We start from the raw sequence: 21,801 nt of genomic DNA on the forward strand, positions 1-21,801 counted from the left end.
TACACTACTAACCTGTAGAAATTTTTAAAGGATCACCCATGGAGATTTTTAAGTACCGCAGTTTCACACCATTCCATGAGCGTGCGCAATTTTAAAGCGTGACATGTTGGGTATCTTTTTACTCGCCGTAACATCCTCTTTCATATTTTACAACAAATTTGGGGTATATATTGTTTTTTTTTTTTTAATCAAAGTGTATTTTTTTCCAAAAAATATATATTCATTTTTAAAAACTGCACGTTTCGGTTTTGGTTTTTGGCCAAGTGCATTTTGAAGTTTCGGTTTCGGCACCAGAATTTTCATTTCGGTGCACCACTATTAGTAAATGTTGTCAATCTTTTATCCCTTGTTCCTGTTAATACCCAAAAGCATGCTTTCAGTCCAATATGTAAGGATCAGTAAGAAAATAGACCGTTTGTATGGAGCCAATCTGCACCTCAGGTGCCATTTGAGGGCTTCTTGTCCACTTTTATTGTTAGCAGAACAAAATAAACATCAATGTTCACCCTCACAGGGGATATTAGAATGCAATATCGCATCATAAATCTGTAGCCTCCAGGCTTTTTGGTCAGCTCTCAGCCTGTTCCTAGCACAATTTATTAATTAGGTGTAAGACGCTGTGTTTAGCTGTTAACCCCTTGTCTACTACTAAACAGCCAACTAGTCTTCCTGATCAAATACCGGCACTTTTGGACTTTTTTTCTAGCAAAAAAAAAAAACGCTAAAAGCCGCAAACGCTAAAAAATGCGGCAAAACACTGCTAAACGCTAATGCAAATGCTAATGACTTTACACAACTAATGTTACCAGTGTTATTAAAACGCCCAGTGTGCATGGAGCCTTACAGATGAACTTCCCTCTAGTTACTGGAACACAGTGGGGGAGATTTACTAAAACTGGAGTACTCATTATCTGGTGCAGCTGTAAATGGTAGCAGATCAGCTTCTAACTTTAATTCAATAAAACCTAGAAGCTGATTGGTTTCTATTCCACCAGATATTGCACCATTCAGTTTTAGAAATTAATAGGGATGCACCGATGTATTTTCATGACTACTCGGCCTTGTGAAAATGCTCTTGTTACCCGAACTGATACTTTGCGGTGTGATTTACGTCAATACAAAATGTATGGACGTAAATTGCACCGCAAAGAATAGCATGCGATATGAACAGGAATGCGATTCCTGTCTAAATTGCATGCAGTTTCCCCAATGCTCCTGTGTAAACCCAGCCTTGTCATAGTAAACACAGGAGCAGTGCTGGAAACCTCCCTGCACTGACCTCATGCTGAGCGAGTGAGCAGAGGGTAGGAGAGAGGGGCATGTGGAGATGTATACCTTGGTGTCAGCGATCATGGATGGAGGAAGATGCTCCGGATTCTCAGCTGTAGGAGAGGACAGAAAGCCGTGGCAATGCTGCAGATTCTCGGCTGTAGGAGAGGAGAGAAAGCCACAGAGATTTGAAATCCCCGTGGCTTTCTCCCCTCTCCTTGCAGGGATGACAGTACAGGCTAGACAGCTTTTGATTGGTCAGCACTGTGACAGTGTTGACCAATCAAAAGTCGTTTAGCCTGTACTGTCATCCCTGCAAGGAGAAGAGAGAAAGCTGCAGGGATTTCAAATCCCTGCATCTTTTTCTCCTCTCCTACAGCCGAGAATCTGGAGCATTGCATCGGCTTTCTCTCCTCTTCTACAGCTGAGAATCTGGAACATCTTCCTCCATCCTCCAATGGCCGACACCAAGGTATACATCCCCATGCACCCTTCTTTCCCACTCTCCACTCAGTATGGGATCGATGCAGGGAGGATTCCAGCACCGCTCCTGTGTGAACTCAGGCTATGACAAGCCTAGGTTCACACAGGAGCAGTGGCGAAACCACATGTGATTTTGGACAGGAATCACATTCTTGTTCAAATCGCATGCTATTCTTTGCGTCCGTACATTTTGTAAAATTTGAAAGATAATTCAGTATCACAATTTTCACCAGACAAAATGTTCGGAATTCGACCACTGTATGACCGTCCTGAGTTCCGCTCCGACTTTGCTTCTCTTGGCTCTGTCCTCTCTGAAATGGCAATTGAAAATGGAGTAAAAGTGCCTTCCTACCAGTGCGAACCATAGTACTGATCTGACCCGACAACACCTGAAAGCCAAAGGTTAGTAACAGCTCAAGGGGACTTCCTCTGTTCCTTGTCAACACTTGTATACAAAAACATGGAATAAACAATGAATGTAGAAAATTTTAATTTGCCATCTAGCTATCAGGCCAGTCGCACAGAAGCTTGCAGGTCTTAATGCAAATGCAGTGCAGAAGGCGGTCTGTTAAGGGTCATGTAAAGTGGAGTTCCACTCACGCTTTCAAAAAATAAAAGTCAGCAGCTACAGAAACTTCCGCTTCCGATCGCCTGGAGATATCGGACCAGAAGTGGGAGCGGGTACCTGCCAAATTCGGGTACCCGCTCCCCCCGCCTCCCAAAGGTACCAATCCTTAATGGGGCATGGGGGAGCAGTCCTTAAAGCGGAACTTCCCCTTTTGGATGGAGCTCCGCTTTAAACTTTGAATTTTTACTGAATAACGGAAGGAAGGTGCCCCCATCCCTACAGTAAACCACTGCACCCAAGGCAACTGTCCCTCCTGCCCACCCCATGTCTTGGCCCTAGGTGGGCCTGATGAGGTAACTGGTTGGCTTTGCATAGCCCAGTTCAACACTAACATTATAAATACATGTCATGGTGAGGTGGACTTCCTCAGCTAAACAAGTATGAGCGATATTTGAGAAAATTTAAAACAGAAGGTATCTGAACAGACACTTTAAGGCTCCATGCACACAGGGCTTTTAATAATGCTGGTAACATTAGCTGTGTAAAGTCATGTTAAAAACGTGAGTTTTTTTAGCGTTTTTGCATTAGCGTTTAGCAGAGTTTTGGTGCTTTTTTTTTTGCATTTTTTCACATTTGCGTTTTTTTGTGTTTTATATTTTTTACCCAAAAAAAAAAATATTTTTAGATGCAATAACTTTCATGCAAACCAATTAATATACACCTATTGGGATTTTTTTTTACCAAAGACATGTAGCAGAATACATTTTGGCCCAAGTTTATGAAGAAATGTTATTTTACAATTTTTTTAGGATATGTTTTACAGCAGAATGTAAAAAATATAAATATATTTTAAATTTTTAGTCTTCTTTCATTTATAAAATAAAAAACCCAGTTGTGATCAAATGCGAGCGAAAAAAAACTCTATTTGTGTAAAAAAATTGCAGGACCGCCCGATAGCCAGTTAAAGTAGCGCAGTGCCAAATAGTAAAAAATGGCCTGGTTATGAAGGGGATAAAACCTTCCAGAGTGGATGTACATTCTCCAGCCATTTTATTAGGCACACCTTACTAGTACTGGGTTAGACCCCATTTCGTCTACAGAAATGACTTAATTTTTTGAGCCATAGATTCAACAAAGTGTTGGAAATATTTCTCATATATATTTTGGTCCATATTGACATGATAGCATAATGCAGATTTGTTGGCTGCACATCCATGATGCGAATCTCCTGTTCCAGCACATCCCTAAGGTGCTGTATTGAATTGAGATCTGGTGACTGTGGAAGCCATTGGAGCACAGGGAACTCATTGCCATGTTCAAGAAACCAGTTTGAGATGATTTGAGCTTTGTGTCATGGTGCATTATCCTGCTGAAAGTAGCCAGCAGAAGATGGACACACTGTAGCCATAAAGTGTTGGCCATGGTTCGACAACAATACTCTGGTAGGCCGTGGCATTTAATTGATGCTCAGTTGGTACTAAGGATCCCAAAGTGTGCCAAGAAAATATCCCCCATACCATTACATCACCACCACCAGCCTGAACCCTTGATACTAGGCAGGATGGATCCATGCTTTCATTATGTTTATGCCAAATTCCGACCCTACCATCTTAATGTTGCAGCTGAAATTGAGACTCATCAATCCAGGCAATGTTTTTCCAGTCTTCTATTGTCCAATTTTGGTGAGCCCGTACGAATTGTAGCTTCCGTTTCCTGTTCTTAGCTGACAGGAGTGGCACCCTGTGTGGTCTTCTGCTGCTATAGCCAATCTGCTTCAAGGTTCAATGTGTTGAGCAATCAAAGATGGTATTCTTCATACCTTGGTGGTAACAAGTGGTTATTTGAGTTACTGTTGCCTTTTTATCTTCTCGAACCAGTCTGCCCATTCTCATATTTTCTTTTTTTCGGACCATTCTCTGTAAACCCTAGAGACGGTTGTGCATGAAAATCCCAGTAGATCAGCAGTTTTTTAAATACTCGGACCTGCCCGTCTGGCACCAACAACCATGCCAAGTCACTTAAATCCCATTTCCTCCCCATTCTGATGCTCGATTTGAACTTCAGCAAGTCATCTTCACCACGTCTAGATGTCTAAATGCATTGAGTTGCTGCCATGTGATTGGCTGATTAGCAATTTGTGTTACCAAGCAATTGAATGGGTATATTGTAAAGCGCTGAGCAAACTGTTTGCACTATATAAATCCTGTATAATAATAATAATACCTAGCAGAGAGGCCGGTGAGTGTGTAATCAATAGTTTACAGCACAGATTAAGGTTAAAACCAAACTCCAGATATAGTTTGAATTGCACAGTTACATTGATCCAGCTTGGACCAATGTAAATATGCATATTCCATTCCTGTTGGATCACTGTGGAAGCGGGTAATCACTGTTTTAGGCCAGCCATACATGGGTCGATTTTCATTTGAAAATCGGACCTAAGAATAATCGGCCGATATTTGCTCTGTTAGTGAGGCAATGGCACCGGCTGATTTTCGTGGTTCCTCCTCATTTCATTTATCGGGCATGCTGGAAAATTCATGAAAAACTACCGATTTTCGAAATCATTGGTGGCACCATCGGATTACAGAACGAACAATGTTTTTGATCGAAAAATCGTTAAAAATTCGACCCATGTATGGCTCGCTTTAGTCACAACTGTCCTGCAGATCCTGTTCAGAGTTACTTGGTCGGCAAGGCTGCCATTTTTTTGCATTCTTTGCTTGATCGAAGTAGAGATTGTGATGCCACCACCCTACCTCTGCACCTTGTTCAATCAGAGAACACTTTGCATTTATATGAATAGGACCCAGAAGACCGCGGTGATCAATGTAGTAGCAGTTACTACTACAGTGATCCTTTGCTTCCACAGCATCCCCACAGGTATGGAGTATGTCTACTTACATTGGACCAAGGTGGACCAATGTAATTATGCACTTCAAGCCGTACCTGGAGTTCAGCTTTATTATCATATAAGTCATTTCTTCCAAACTGTGTCCATTCAAACACTGACAGTTATTAGAAAGATAACCAACACAGGAATCGGAAAAGGGAGCATCTGGTTGCTATAGGCAGTACAGAAGCCTTGCTATATGCGGCCATGTTTGTAGTAGAGCAGTGTCGGTCTTTGCCAGGAGCCTGTGTTCCCTGGGAAAGGATTGTTCTGGATGCATGCTTACTGGAGTCCTCTGTGACAGAGATACACGCAGGAGCAGAGTAAAAGGGAAACAGCAGGATCTCCCCGCTGCCTGGGGAGATTGCTCAGAAGCCAAATTACAATGGAAGCAGCACACACAGCCGTCTGTTATGGGCTGTCAGTCTCTGGAGAGCATCATGTTGCCAGAACTTTCTATCAGACAGAGTTAGAGTTTAGATTATGTCAGTTGATGTGATGCTGCCGGAATGGAAGGCAGCGCCAAATAATTAACATTGTGCTGGATGGATCAATTCACACAGACACTCTGAGAAAGAGAGGTGTGCATGCAGGGCCGGATTGCTGCACTCAAGATATCTTCTTTTTTTCAGTGGTAAATCTGACGCCATGGGGGAGATTTACTAAAACTGGAGCACTCAGAATCTGGTACTACTGTGTGTGGTAGCCAATCAGCTTCTAAGTTCAGCTTGTTCATTTAAAGTGGTTCTAAAGGCTCAAGGTTTTTCAGCATCATGTGTTTTCCATTTGTGCAGCCCCCCCCAATCCTTACCCGAGCCCCTCCAAACCAGTGATGTTCACAATAGCCTTCGCTGTATGGGGACTCTCCCTCCTCATCTGCTGAGACAGCAACTGGCTGTCAATCACAGCCAGTGAGCCAATGAGGAGAGCAGGGGAAGCAGAGCCAAGCTATAGCTCTATGTATCTTATGGACACATAGAGCAGCTGGTCAGGAGTAAGCACGCAGTAGTGCCCCAAGGGAAAGTGGCTTTCTTTGGGGGCACTGATCAAGAGGGAGGAGCCAGGAGTGCCGGAAGAAGAGGGTCGGAGCAGCTGTGTGTTAAAGTACTGCACAGAGCAGGTAAGTAAGATGTTTGTTATTTTATTAAAAACTCTGTTATTTTGTAAAGAAAAAAAAAAAAATTCCCCGAAGCTTTAGTATTGCTTTAAGATTTAGCAATAAAACCTGGAAGCTGATTGGTTACTATGCAGAGCTGCACCAGATTTTGCACTCTCCAGTTTTCGTAAATAACCCTCTATGGTTGTTTTTGTAATGAAGATATTCTTCTACATTTCCTTAACCTGTTATGGCGGGTAGGCGCACCCCCCTACCTGCAAAATCACATACATATATACGTGATTTTGCACAACCGTGCCGCCCCGTAGTAGTATTTCTACTATAGGGCGGCACGCCCTATAGTAGAAATACTGCTACGGGGCGGCACGGGTGTGCAAAATCACGTATATATGTATGTGATTTTGCAGGTAGGGGGTGCGCCTACCCGCATCGCCATTCGTGGCCTAGGCTGTCAATCACCAGGTCCTGGCCGGTGATTATTCGTCGGCATTTGGTGATTGCTGAGTATCTCCGAGGGGGGAGAGACCAATATGTAAACAATACAGATCTCTCCCCTGTCAGCTCCTGCACACTGCTTTGTATGGATCTGCATAACAGAGCCATACAAAGCAGTGTGCTTACAGTAAAACACAGACACAGCACACAGTTAACCCTTTGATTGCCCCACATGTTAACCCCTTCCTGCCCAGTGCCATTAGTACAGTGTCAGTCGTTTTTATTAACACTGGTCACTATATTAGTGTCACTGTGGATGTCAGTGACACCAAGTCAGTTCCCTCCAGTGTCAGAATGCCCGCCGCAGTCTCGCTATAAGTCCCTGATCGCCACCATTTACTAGTAAAAAGGAAAAATCCAGTATGTATACCACCATTTGTAAATCACATAACTTTCACGTAAACCAATTAATTTACACGTATTGGGATTTTTTTTTAGCAAAGACATGTGGGAGAATACATTTTGGCCTACATTTATGATGAAATGTGATTTTAAAACATTTTTTTACATGTTTAATAGCAAAAAGTCAAAAAAATTGTTTTTGTCTCAAAATTGTCGGTCTTATTTTATTTATAGAACAAAAAATAAAAACCGCACAGGTGATCAAATACCACCGACAGATAGCTCTATTTGTGGGAAAAAAGGACGTAAATTTAATTTGGTTGCCACGGTGCGCGACTGCTCAAATGTCAGTTAAGCACTTGCTGTCCGCCTACTGTTTTTAAACAGCAGGACGGTGTCATTCTAGGAGTGGATTGCCGTTCATAAACGGCTACCGCGATCCGGTGCCCGCTGTGTCCTCCAGACACAGTGGAACACCGATCGTCGGACGGGACCTCTGTGTGAGGCCCCGATCATTTGATCACTGATTGGCCAATCAGTGATCATATGCAGAGTAGTAAGCAAGATGTTACTTGTGACATCATTGCTTACTACGTGTGAAATCTGTGAATGATCACAGAGGTCACATGGTACAAGGCTATTCACAACAGCCTTGTACCATGTGACAAGCTGTGACCAATCACAGCTCACTCCGTATTTCTCAATGGCTGTAAGAATGCAGCCAGAGAGAAGGAGAAATGATTGCTTTTACAGCCTTTATGGGAGTGTAAAAAAAAAAAAATCTTCATCACACCCCTCAAGTAGTACAGTGTCACCATGGTGACACTGTACTGCTAGGGTGACAGTATAGAGTGACAGTAAAAACATAAATAATAATATAAAAAAATTTAATTTTTTTTTTTTAAATTATAATTTTTGGTTATAAACTAATTTGCATTTTTTTTTTACTAAAAAGATAACGAAATAAATTTTGACCAAGATTTATGATGAAATATTATTTATTTGCAAAATTTTATAAGAAAAACACTTTTTTTCAAAATTTTTGTACTTTTTCATTTAAATAGCAAAAAAATAAAAAATCCCAGGGGTGAATAAATACCACTAAAATAAAGCTTTATCTGTCTCAAGAAAATGCTAAAAAATTCATATGGGTACAGTGTTGCATGACCACACAATTGTCATTCAAAGTGTGATAATGCTCAAAGCTGAAAGTTGGCCTGGACAGGAAGGGGGTGAAAGTGTCGGACAGGAAGTGGTTAAAGTAACACAGTGCCAATGCAAAAAATGGCCTGGTCAGGAAGGGGGGTAAATCCTCTGGAGGACAAGTGGTTAAAGGGTTGATTTGCCTAAAAGCCATGTTTTAGCTATTGATAGAACCTGATGGGCTTAGTCAACCCCTGATTCTTTTGTGCCCTGGACGTTTCAATGGCATGACCTACCTGCTGTAGTTCCCGACTCTATTTCAGCTGGAAGTTTCAGGTATTCCAACCCTCTTGTTGTTTTCTCTATAATATAACATTATTATTTTTACAATACAGTATTTATATACTGTCATCAGTTTGCACTGAGCTTTACAAAATAAAAGAAGACTACAGTTATAAAACAATTCAAGACAGAAGGGTTAGGAGGCCCTGCTCATGGGAGCTTGCAATCTAAGGCCTCGTGTACACAGGGCATTGTTACAGCTGCTGTTTTGGGATTCAGGCATTTTTTTTACAGCCAGTAACTTCCCAGCATGTTATCCTATGTGTTCATGTACATATAGGCACTTATATGTGTTTTTTTTTTAATTTGGGAAAAAAAAACAAAATGACTGCGTTTGAAGATGAGTTTTTCAGCTCTAACGCTTTGCTCATATTTAATGTTTGAGGTTTAGAACCACTTTACGTCCACCAGGGAGAGAAGACCTGCTCACAGCAGGTGTGCTGACCCAGGAATTCGAGAACAGAGAACTCACCAATACACCAACCATGCCCTTATTCACCAATCAGATTTACCTGATTTCACACTGTCAGTTCACATATCTGATGGTAGCTAAAGGGCCCATTCATACCAATGCGATTTGTCATGCAATTTCACAGTTCAAAATCGCATGACAAGTGCCTATGGAATTGTTCGAATCAGTGCCACCAATTTTGAAAAAGGTTCCTGCACTATTTTTTGTCGATTTCATGTGCAACTTGCATTGACATCTCTGCACCAAGTCACACGTGAAATCGCACTGACTGACGGCTTTGAAATATCGCTACTTCAACTCAAGTATCATGATTTCAAAGCTGCATTCGATATGAACCAAGGCTCAGTGTATAGGAAATACACTGATTTATTTATTTCAGGTACTTATATAGCGCCATCCATTTACGCAGCGCTTTACATATATATTATACATTCACATCAGTCCCTAACCCTCAAGGAGCGTACAATCTAAGGTCCCTAACTCGCATTCATACATACACATACTAGGGAGAATTTAGACAGGATCCAATTCACCTACCAGCATGTCTTTGGAGTGTGGGAGGAAACCCACACAGGCACAGGGAGAACATGCAAACTCCAGGCAGGTGGTACCATGGTTGGGATTCGAACCGACGACACTAGTACTGCCAGGCAGAAGTGCTAACCACTTAGCCACTGTGCTGCACTTCTGTATATCATGTAGAAAATATGTCTTGGCCTATAGTGTCAGTTATGCATCTGTGATTAACGCAGAAGGTAAATATTTAATGCCATCATATACAGAATATGAACGCTGGTAAGCCCTTTTTGTTGCCAGTATAAGTGACTTCGTTTTCAGACAGCAAAGCAGCTGTTTTCCATCTCAGAGCACCAACAAGGCTTACTACGCTCCCCTCGATCACTTCGAATGTTTCATCCTCTACCTCCATGTTCACTTCCCTCCTGAATATGTGGTCCCCTGCTTTTCCTTTGGTATATCTCTTTATTCTTGTACGCATGACTGCTCTGTGCTCTTAGCAAGTGCATCTAATGAAAAATTAACTTGTTTCCCATTTCATGTGAGTGGTCTTTGCAGGAAACGAGGATGTGGTGATGAAATGGGGGAGGGGAGGGGATGGGGGGCATAGAGTGGACCACAGGAGACTTATATACTGTCTGTTCTGTGTCTGATTGTAAGTTCTATTTGTCGACTTTCATGCATTCAGCAATGATGATAATGTTATGCTTAAATCAAACTTTTATAGAAGGTTAAGCATAAGTAGAACTGGAAAATGAGCATATTATGTGGGACACTTACTGTTTTCTAGATATATAGCATATCACATTTATAAAAAAAAAAACTAAGATAACCTATTTCTTCATTTATTCATGCGGCACTAGGCAATTCTTTCAGTGAGGCAAAGAGAAAATTTGGTTTTATGCCTCATGCACACAGACGCTTACCAGCTCATGTGTACCGAGGCGTAAAACCCTTGATGCTTTCTGACATCCGGGGATCCACATGCGACGCGTATAACCGCCAATAGTAGTAAAGGGCTGTAAGTCACTTCTCCCATGGTACCACGTTTGCAGGGTCGCAAAGTGGAGAAGCAGGGTGGTAACATCATTGTCTTCACCTCGTCCAATCAGAAAAATCCTTGTAGTCATTGAAAAAAAATACAAAGCGCTGTGTGATAGGCTACAGTGCCAAGCAGATAACCCCTTGTGGTTACTGTGACACACCCAACCGGGACAGGTGTTGTTGGAGGGGACTGCAGGCTTGCCTATTGACCGTGGGCCCTGGCATCTGATGGGGCTCTATTCTTTGGGAGGTGTGTGCTTATGGAGGACCTTTGGAGTAGTTATACATCGGATTTAAGTCCATGTCTCCCCAAAATACACAGACTTTGAAAATTGGAGGACCAGGATACAGATTAGGAGTCTCTGTGCCCAAACCAGTTTTGACTGCTTCAACCTCCCTCCTAGACTCAGAGTAGATGTTAATATAATCAGTCAAAACAACCTGATGCTGAGGTCTCTTGCTGTAATCTGTTTATTAAGGTGTTATGTGTTTACTGTGTCTTTGTCCTATGGTAATTGAGTCACCTTTTGTTTCTGTCTGTTAGCTAGTCCTTCTGGAGGTTCCTAGATGATAGGATTAGTCTTGTGTCAACTTCACCTCATTATCTAATCAGTGTGGGATATTTACCCCAATGTGTAATATTTGCTTTTATTGTTCATGTGGGGACTGCCCCTATTTTATAAGTGTATAAAAACCTGTATTTCTGTTCAATAAAGAGCCCCTTGTTGCACCTAAGCCAGTGTCGTCTAGTTCTTGGGTGCAATGCCCAGCTATGATGCCTTGGTCCTGTGTCCCAGCGGCGAGGAAGCAGTTCTCTGATGGAAGCATTCAGATGGGGTGCCAGGCCGTCAGTCACAGTTACTCAGCAGAAGGGCAGCCACTCTGCACTGGACGCAGAAGACTACTGCTATCACTGTAAGCAGCAACTACAATAGCAGTTTGCAGCTTCAAAAATGATTGCTCAGGCATGACATATGCATATTTACAATGGTCCAAGCTGAACCAGTAGAAGTGCAGTATGCAATAAAATTCATACCTGCATTTCAGTTTTAACCTGTTTTTGCGTTCCTATAAACTTGTATAGGGGGAGAAGAAGTTCTCACGCAAACAGAAGCCCATTGACACTGTATCTAAAGCTGGGCTCAGATTTTAGAGACGTCATGGAGCAAGTGGTTATAAGCAGAGAGGGGAGGAGAAGGCGCGGGAGGCAGTACTGGTTACCAGTACTGGGAAATAAAAGCAATTGGGACCTGGTTTCTAATATTACTACAGTGCTCCTGTCAATACAATAAATTCCTATTTAGTGACATGTAATATGTGCATACAGCTTCAAACATTATTTTAAAATAGATTTGTCATTGTCACTTATGATATATTGTATATATTTTACAGGACCAGATTGAACAGGTGGACCCCCGGGGACGGACCCCCCTTCATCTAGCTACAACATTAGGACACCTGGAATGTGCCAGAGTGTTGCTGAATCGTGGGGCTGATGTCAGCAAAGAGAACCGCAGTGGATGGACGGGTGAGTGTAGCTATCTGCCCTTCATTGGTGTAGATAGAGAAGGCAAAAAGTATTGCCACAGTGATTGACTAAGAATAATATAAAGATACAAGCTCCTTCTTCTCCTATAATGACAGATAAAAAGGTGAAGTGGTAAATACAGAAGTATATATGCAGACCCTGAACAGAGACATTTTTATAAAGACAGAATGTACAGTAAATAGGATAGGAAAGCATGACATATAACCCACCTGAAGAACAAGCCTTTTCTACCACTGTTTGTTTACATGTAACAGTCTGTGTTTTATGCTAGACATTTTTGTAGAACCCCCAAACATTATATATTTTTTAAAGCAGAGGCCCTGGAAAATAAATTGGTGGGTGTTGCAATTTTTTATGTCACACGGTATTTGCGCAGTGTTTTTTTTTTTTTTTTAGTTAAAATACACTTTTTTGAATTTTAACTCAAGAAAACAAAACCCAATTTTTTGGTAAAAAATATAAAAGATGTTACACCAACAACATACATTTTACTATCCATAGGCGATGCTTTAACAGGTTTCCACTTTAGATTTACACAGGAGGTGTTGTGCTAGAATTACTGCCCATGATCTGACTTTGGCTGTGATACATCATATGTGTGGAGCGATCACTGTTTGCTTGCGTGCGTTCACCTTTGAGCAGGGACGGGGACACTTTACATTTTATTTATTTATTTATTTTTACAATGTCACTGTAAATTCTTTTTAGCACTTTTATTTGCCGTTAGAAGGAATGTAAACATCCCTTGTGACAGCAATAGGTATGTGACAGGTACTATTTCTAGAGAGATCTGTGGTCTATAGGACCTCAGATAACTCCTCTGTCCCTAAAACCATTTGATCACACCAAGATCTGAGTGATTAAGTGCTTTTTATTTTTAAAAATGGCGCCATTTACATCCTGGTAAACTGGAAGTGATAAGATGTCAGGGGGAGGGGGACATCCCCTTCCTCTGTTTGTAAAAGCAATCCAGCAGCTGGTTAGCCACTAAGATTGCTTTTACAAGAGAGCCGATGGTCAGCTCTAAAAAACAGTATCGGGATTATGCCTGTGGCATCGGGTATATCGCTAGTCATGAAGTGGGTAAACAACAAATCAAGCTTTAGAGCAGTAGCGGTCAACTTACTTGATATAGGGGGTTTCAAGCATGGCCCCTGACATTACCAATAAACCATGCATAAGCGGAATTTATTTATACGTAACTAGCCCTAAAACTGTCCCCTCTCTCCTCCTAACACCTATTCTAACCAACTTGTTTGAAAAAGATGTACAGTGCATCCAGAAAGTATTCACAGCGCATAACTTTTGCCACATTTTGTTATGTTACAGCCTTTTTACAAAATGGATTAAATTAATTTTTTTCCTCAACATTCTACAAACAATACCCCGTAATGACAACATGGAAAAAGTTCATTTTGAAAACTTTGCAATTTTATAAAAATAAACAGAAAACATTCATTAAACATGTAGCATAGTCATAATTAGTCAGGAGAATTTGTTACAGCTGAATAATGGCCCTGATTTTGCATGGTTGCAATTTTGAATGCAGTCACTTTATTTTTTATCAGTGCTTCAGGAGGCAGTCAGCACACGTGACTTAGAGCTGGTCCGCCTGGTTTTACGGCATCGGGACTACCAAAGGGCCATTAAACGTCTGGCAGGGATACCCGTCCTACTGGAGAAACTACGAAAGGTATGTTTGAATGAGTGATCTAAATACAAATATTCTTCCTTTATGGTTTCTTGGAGAATGCATATATTCTGTCTATCAAATGATGACTTTTAGATATTCAAGACTTTATTAATCTACAAATCTGGTGATAACGCACAGAGTAATATTTACAGTTTCAGCAGACATACACACTGAGGTCATTTACTAAAACTGGAGACTGCAAAATCTGGTGCAATAGAGCTTCCAGGTTTTATTTCCAAAGCTTACCTGAACAAGCTGAATTTAGAAGCTGATTGGCTACCATGCACAGCTGCACCAGATTCTGAGGGCATCTGTTTTTGTAATCTCCCCCACTATGTTAGATTATTTTCTTGTATTTATAAAGCTCCATCGTATTCTGTAGAAGTTTTCAGTAGCTTCTGTAGTAGTCATGCTATTTATATATTTTTTAAAGAAAATGATGATATATTTTCTTTCGTATTCGTTTTATTGTAAAGCTAACCTAAGCTTACCTAAAATATTTTTTGTTTGTGTGCCATATTATCATAATTGTACTTGGTATACAGCTTTGTAGATCCTTTTTTATATTCGACATCTATTAATGTTCAACTCCAGGAATTCATGCAATCTGTAAAAATGTGCTGGCATACGTTGAGTTAAGTCCATAGAGGTACATGCCACCCCATAGACTTATCTCTTTAAATTTCATCTGACGATTTTATGGAGCTCTGGGAGTATAGCTATCACTATACTTCTGCATCTCTGGCATGCACATCACCTCTACCCTTTCCTCCCCTCTACTGCCCATTCACAGGAGCCCCTGTATTTTGTGAATGAGCTCACATAACACACAGCGCTCTGTGACTGGGCAGGAGGAGGGGAGGGGAGGACATAGTGGATACATGTAACTTTTCAGCTGCTGGAGTTGAGACCAAAAGTTCCATTGTTGGAGAGCCAGAAATATAGTGATGGCTATGCTCCTGGCTCCCTGTAAATTGTAAATTAATGAGAGAAGTCCCTAAGATGGCATGCACCCCTAGTAATCCAGAACATTTTCCAAAGTGGTTGAATTCCTGAGGTTCAGCTTTAAGTTGGCTCTTTTTGTATGAAGTCAGTTACAGTATAAATCACCTAAGTAAACGTCTGATAAAGCTAAAATCACTTATGGTATAAACCTCCTAAGTGAATGTTTGATAGACCTAAATTGACATTAAATTATTTCCTTATTCTCCAAAAATCCATATACATACACTATGTAATGGCGCTGTAATCTATTTTTATGAAATTATTTATTTTTGCCTCTCACTTCCATATGGAACGAGCAGTGCATGTTAGTTTCGGTTATGTGTACTGCTCTACGCACACTAAATATCCTATAGTCTATAGTTCCTAGTTCATCTTGGGAGTGAGCAAGAAAGGGTGGTTACATTCCTAAATACAGTGAGACAATGGAGAACGAACCTAGCTCCCCTCTAACAGAAAGTCAGATCACAGCAACAAAAAAAAGAAGGCTGAGAGCAATAGAAGGGACTTTTTGAGTTAAGAATACATGAATAGATTTTTATTTAATGTCACTTTAAAATCCCTTATGGTATAAACCACCTAAGGGAATGTCTGGTGGACTTTCACTGATAGAAAGGCCCTAAGTAGTTATGAAGGCATAAATGATAGGGCATGTGGGTAGCGTTGTGGTAGGAGGACACTGGAAGCCTCTTCTGATTGTTTGCATTGCGGGTTCAGTGAGTTTTATGGAGCTGTAGTAATATCTGCTGCTTACCAAACCTTCAGACCTAATAGAATTCAGGGCAATATCACAGCACGCTAGCTAGAAACAGTCCTGCTACAAGATTCAACGGGCTAAAGATTCATTTTTATAATACAGAAATCACAGTAAATAACAAAAAAGGAAAAAAAAATGATGGTTTTACACAGAAGAGATTACAATATAATAAAAAAAGCAGAGATACAAAAGGCATATAAATAAACGTTCAGTGCATGATGAACAAAATCCCTAACAGGAAAATTCCCCACCTGCTCTATAAGGTCACTATAGAAACATGAAGAGTCGTATCAAAATGTACATCTCTCTGGATCTTCTAATGTAATATTTTAAACTTTTTTTTATACCATCCACATTATCAGACTATTGCATCAGATTTGTTGCTATTGTGCATCACATCTCATCTTGACATGGTTAGGTACCTTAACAACTTGAACTCGGGAAGGATTTACCCCCTTCATGATCAGGGCATTTTTTATTTGCTGTCCAGCACTGTGCTGTTTTATTATATTTATATATATATATATATATATATATATATATATTTATATTGGGACTATGATAGTGTGGCGGGCAATCTGGCACTAGCTGATACTGGCTGGGAGTTACACCAACTGACACTGACATCAATATTGACACTAATACAGTGATCAGTGCTAATACTGTACTACTGTACACTGTCGCTGTACTAATGGCACTGGCTGGGAAGGGGTTAACATCTAGTGGCAATCAGAGGGTTAACTGTGTGCCCTAAGAATGTGTAATGTGTGCCGCTTTTACTTTATCACCTTGCTTTTTTTTGTCCCTGCTTTGCAGGGAGAAGAAACAGCCAGATCGGTGTTCCCTGTACACAGAGTTCTGTGATTTTAGAAACACAGAACTATGTGTGTGATTGAACACAGCAGATCACCTGACTTCAGCCAAAATCATTGGCTGAAATCAGATGCCAAATTCATGCTATGTCCAGTCATAGCACGAGCCAATGGCTCCCGCTGCTGTCAATCAAATCCTATGATGAGGGAACAGGGCAGGGCAAAGTCAGGCTGTCTGTCTGTGGACACAAACAGCAGGGCTCAGGAATGTGCCCACACAAGTACCCCCCTTAGGAAGCGGCTTTCTGGGAGGTACTCGGAAGGGGGGATGGGCCAGGAGCACCGGCGGAGAACCCCAGAAGAGGAGGATCAGGGCTTCTCTGTGCAAAACCATTGTACAGAGCAAGTAAGTGGAACATGTTTTCTTTTTTAATTTGTAGGTTTAGAATCACTACAATATCATATATTTTTCTTGTTCAATCTAGTTTCTAATCTGGGTGAGTTAGTTTGGCCTTCCACAGACAGGACAACAAGAAAGGCAGTAAGCACCCAGTACTGTGTGATCAGTATGTAGGATCAGCAGAGGTGACACCTCCAAGCAAGAGAAGGAAAGTTCAAAGGGGCATAAAACACTTGGTTCTGTAGCTCCAAAGCAAAAAGAGTGTCCATTGACTGCAAAATTAGATGAACAAGAAAAGAGTGCACAAACCCTGTGCACTAAAAAACCTAGTATTTATTAATATAAAAGCAACAATGGTCCAAGGGAAGAAGTGCATGTCAGTCTGGCGGAGTAAAGTAGGCTGGAAACAATCCACATGTCTTGGCCAGTGACGGAGCTGTGTTAGTTCTTCCAACTGCCAAATGGATTGAGAGTAATTATTATCTAGCAGTCACAAGAACTACTACAAAGCCCGCCATTGGCCATGGCATGTGGGTTACATCCAGCTGACTTTATTTTATTAGTTTTATTATTAAATAATTGTTGTATTATTAATATTTCTATAGCCTTTTTCTCCCTGGGGACTCACATTGTTTTTTTTCTACTGTAGAGGCAGATGGTGATGCAGCTGTCTTGGATGTACTCGATAGAATATCATACTAGGGACAGGGAGAACTTGCAAGCTCTAGTGGCCTGAGATGTGCTTACTACCATGGGACTTTTCTGAGCTGCTAAACTGTTTTTTTTATATTAATAAATAATCAGTTTTTATTGCACAAGGTTCATAGGCTCTTTTATTTTTCTTCGAACTTCAACACAGGGAGAATGTCAGAGAATACAAGGTATTTTGGTGCAATTATGTGACAGTGCATTGGGTGTTAAGTGTCTTCTCGGGAGGCCAGTATCACATATTAAACAGATTTTCCAGGCTAGATCTTTTATTTTTTTCAGCCATTAGGAAAAGAGAAAGGTCCTCTGTACTATTCACTACCTATGTGGAGATCAAGCCAATGGTAAAGAGCTTCATATATGACCGGTTTTATGGTTCAATGCTTTTTACTGAGTTTTTATTATTTTGTTACAAACATTTTAAAGGGCTACAGTAGTTAGCATAAAGATACAATTTTGAGCAGGTGGGTATAGAGTCCGGAATAGACAATAGTCCTTGGGTTATTAGGATTATCAATACAGAAAGAAGCTAGGTGCAACGCATTTACTAAAGGGTACAGGTTCTCTGTAGTAGACTGATGATGTTCGGGGGGGGGGATAAGGAAAGGGGATATGAAGGAGGGAATTGTGAACAAAGGGGATAAAAGGGTGCGTAAAAGCGAGACCTAGAAAGCTCATGTCAGTTCCAGAAGGAAGAAAATGTGTGAACCAGGGGTACCAAATAGCAGGGTATGTTTGCATTGTGTCAGGTAACCTGGCCTCTGCTTTCTCATGCAGCATAGTCTGCATGATCTTGGATGTATTTTCAGCTATATATAAAGTTGATGTTTTCTGTTGCAGAAAAAAGAAAAACCAGTGGGTGCCATCTAAGTGTAGATGTATTAAAACAGATAAATAAAGCCTTTATTTCTTTATCTGATTTTAATACAATTACGCTTAGACACTGTTCTTTTTGTTTTCTGTAGTAGTAGAGTTATTATCCTACACTACGAAGGATGTGGATATTTAGAACTTTCGATTTCTACAGACCCTTTCTATCCTTTTTATATCCTTGCCTTTTGGCATTATAAACTAACTTTGTGACCTTCACTTATTGTCAGCTTCACCACCCCAGTTATTTTACCACCATAATTTTATATTTTTATTCATTCGTAAGTTTTCAATGCTTTACCAATTGTCTGCTGAGCAGTATTAAGGCCCATAAGTGTGAATTGTACCTTGTGGGGACCGGTTGGTCTGACACAGAGTAGGACGTTTTCCTCTGTGAGAGGGACTTCTGTCCCATTAGTGTAGTAAGGAGCTAGAAAACTGCAGTCCAGAATTGCTGAGCCATTCGGCAAAACCATCATGTGCGATAAAATGTTTCCAGTTGTCCACATCCCTGAAAACCATGAGGAGAGTAGCCAGGTACAAGTTGAGCAATTCTGATGTGTACTAAGTACCAACCGCCATGACTTTGTAATTGGTTTCAGCAGCTAGTATGTTACATGAGCAAGATTTCACTGTGGCCCGTATGCAAGACCAATCTTCCTCAACTAAGTATTTCCTTAAGTCTGCTGCCCACTGTTGAGTGTATGTCAGAAGATAAGACATGGCCAACTTTAATGTAAACCATACCATTCCTCCTGCTTCCCCATCCACCAGTACCTGCTCATGGAAATTATTTTTTGCTCCCTCTCATGCTACAGCTCTTCTTAGATAGAAGCTGTAAAAGTTTATTTTCCTTTCAAAAGTCCAACTTCCAGTATATCTACTTGATAAAATGAAATCAATGACAGGTCAGCCAGCAGAAAATATAAGCAATTCCAACCAATGGGGAAAGGGGGATAAAGAAAGTGAAAGTGGAAAAAAATGGAGTTGTTTTTTTTTTTTTACAGATGCTATCAAAGGACTACTCAACTTTGCTCTTTTGTAGAATTATTGTGGCTATAGAATGCTAGTCATCTGAGACACTTAAAGCTGTTGTAAAAGCATGGTCCCCTGATGAGTGCTTTGATTTTATCAGCCAGCCCTACATCACTACTAGGAGTGCACCGTAAGGCTTTACTTACCCGAGCCTTTGATCCCCCAGAAAACAGTGCTCCTCCATGTCCAACGGTGGATTGTTCCTGACGTCTTCACATCCAGAGGGAGTCTATGGGCATGATGACGTCAGGAACAGTTCATTCACAAGATCACTAGCATGTGGGGGGGGGGGGGGGAGCCAGGAGAAGCAGAGACTGGTCTTGCACTTGGAGGATCAGTGGATTAGGTAAGTATATCTCCGCTGTCCTCACCACTAGACAAAAACAAGCATTTAACCCATGCAGGGCGGGCACAACCCCACTGCACGGGAATACAAAAATTCCTGCAATTCTTCTTTAAAACTGTCTATAGACGATGCTGGCTGAACAAAAACAAAAAAAAGAGCAAATTCCTTCATGCGCACAAAGTAGATGGAGGAAACCCCACGCCAGGACACTGTATTATGACAGTAAGACTGATTGACAAACGTTTTCTAGCTTGTCCATTCAACAGAAGTCAATCTAATGATCAGATTCTATCAAACAGGGAGGGCCAAATACTGATCAAAATTTGGCTGGCCCCTGCTGAATTTCATTCCCCTTATGGAATTACATTTTTTCCTTTACAGGGCTCTGTTTTTTGTTCAAGATTTTTTCCTAGGAACACAATCACTTTAAGCATGACATGATCTGGCAATAGTCATCATATATTTATGAATAGCAGAATACAGCAGTACATACTCCTAGAAGGTTAACCTTGATGATTTTTTTTTCATATCTTATTCTTTTATCCAGGTTTAGGCCAGCTCTGTGGGTGTTTGGCTGCTCCCTTTCCTCCATAGACATAAACATGGCTGCTCAATCACTTCAAATGTGCATATCTATATACAGAATTATTAAGAGCCATATGGCTCATATCTGGACACCCAACTGCTTTTTAAAATGTATGGTCATTTTACAAATCATTAGTAAGACCTCATCTGGAATATGCAGTTCAGTTTTGGGCACCAATTCACAAAAAGAATATTGGGGAACTGGAGAAAGTACAGAGAAGGGCAACCAAACTGATAAGAGGCATGGAGGAGCTCAGCTATGAGGAAAGATTAAAGGAGTTGAATTTATTTTCTCTTGAGAAGAGGAGATTAAGGGGGAATATGATCAACATGTAAATACATCAGTGGTTCATATAGTGAACTTGGTGTAGAGTTATTCACCCTGAGGTCATCCCAGAGGACAAGGGGGCACTCTGTACATCTGGAGGAAAAGAAATGTAATCGCCAAATAAGGAACGGTTTCTTCACAGTAAGAGCTGTGAAAATGTGGAATAGACTTCCTGAAGAGTTGGTTCTGGCCAGCTCAGTGGATTGCTTTAAATATTCCTAGATTCTTTCTTGGATACACAGAATATAACTGGATACTAACATTTATAGGTAAAGTTGATCCAGGGAATATCAGATTGGCTCTCGGGGGATCAGGGGGGAATTTTTTCCCCTGCAGGAGCAAATTGGTTCATGCTTTGCTGAATTTTTTTTACCTTCCTCTGGATCAACTGTGGGTATAGGATTATAGCTTTTTTTTTTTTTTATGGTTGAACTAGATGGACTTTTGTATTTCTTCAACCAGACTAACTATGTAACTATGGTCAAATTAAAAATACATACATGTGAGTCCAGCTGTTTTTTTCTGTGTTGGGACACAGTCTCTCATCTTTGGGGAGCCGCAAATGCCATTCAGACAAGGTATTTAGTGATCTTTTTTGTTTCAGTAAAGATACACCAGCACCTGCAGCTCCTCCTCTCACCTCCATAATATAACTTGCACCTGAGCAAAACTTGCTTTTGTGACAATCGGTCAACAGACAAACCTATGGCCAATTATTGCATCTTCATGTCTTTCATGTCTATGGCTGACCTTTTTTCTTTTTAATGTTGCTGCTTTAAGCAGAGCAATCACACAATTAAAATGAATGTTTAGTGATAGAGATGATGCTGTCTGTAGTAGAACACCCTGAGGGTTTGTCTCTATTATCTGAAGGACTTTCCAGGAAAAGGGTGCAAATATTCTCATTTAGTGCCACATGTATTTATTGACAGACTTACAAATTGCCTGCTACAGGTTAGACACATGTAGTGGTGTTTCTGATGAAACCAGTAATTTGTTACTGGTTTTCTCATACCTTAGGGGTTTGCTACT

General features: G+C 40.8%; 1 protein-coding gene across 5 annotated transcripts in view; it reads left to right on the forward strand.

Annotated features, from left to right (window-relative positions):
* Positions 1 to 21,801, forward strand: part of ANKRD13B (ankyrin repeat domain 13B) — a 295,939-nt gene that overhangs the window by 186,218 nt on the left and 87,920 nt on the right. For all 5 annotated transcript variants that reach the window (XM_089683035.1, XM_089683033.1, XM_089683032.1 and 2 more), the window contains exons 2-3: positions 12,077 to 12,212; positions 13,802 to 13,926. In XM_089683035.1, coding sequence (XP_089539161.1) covers positions 12,077 to 12,212; positions 13,802 to 13,926 — 261 coding nt within the window. The remainder of the gene's footprint in view (positions 1 to 12,076; positions 12,213 to 13,801; positions 13,927 to 21,801) is intronic.

Source organism: Staurois parvus, unplaced genomic scaffold (assembly GCF_062004578.1).
Source record: "Staurois parvus isolate SC_StPar_1 unplaced genomic scaffold, SC_StPar_1.0 ptg000299l, whole genome shotgun sequence".
Taxonomy (NCBI): domain Eukaryota; kingdom Metazoa; phylum Chordata; class Amphibia; order Anura; family Ranidae; genus Staurois; species Staurois parvus.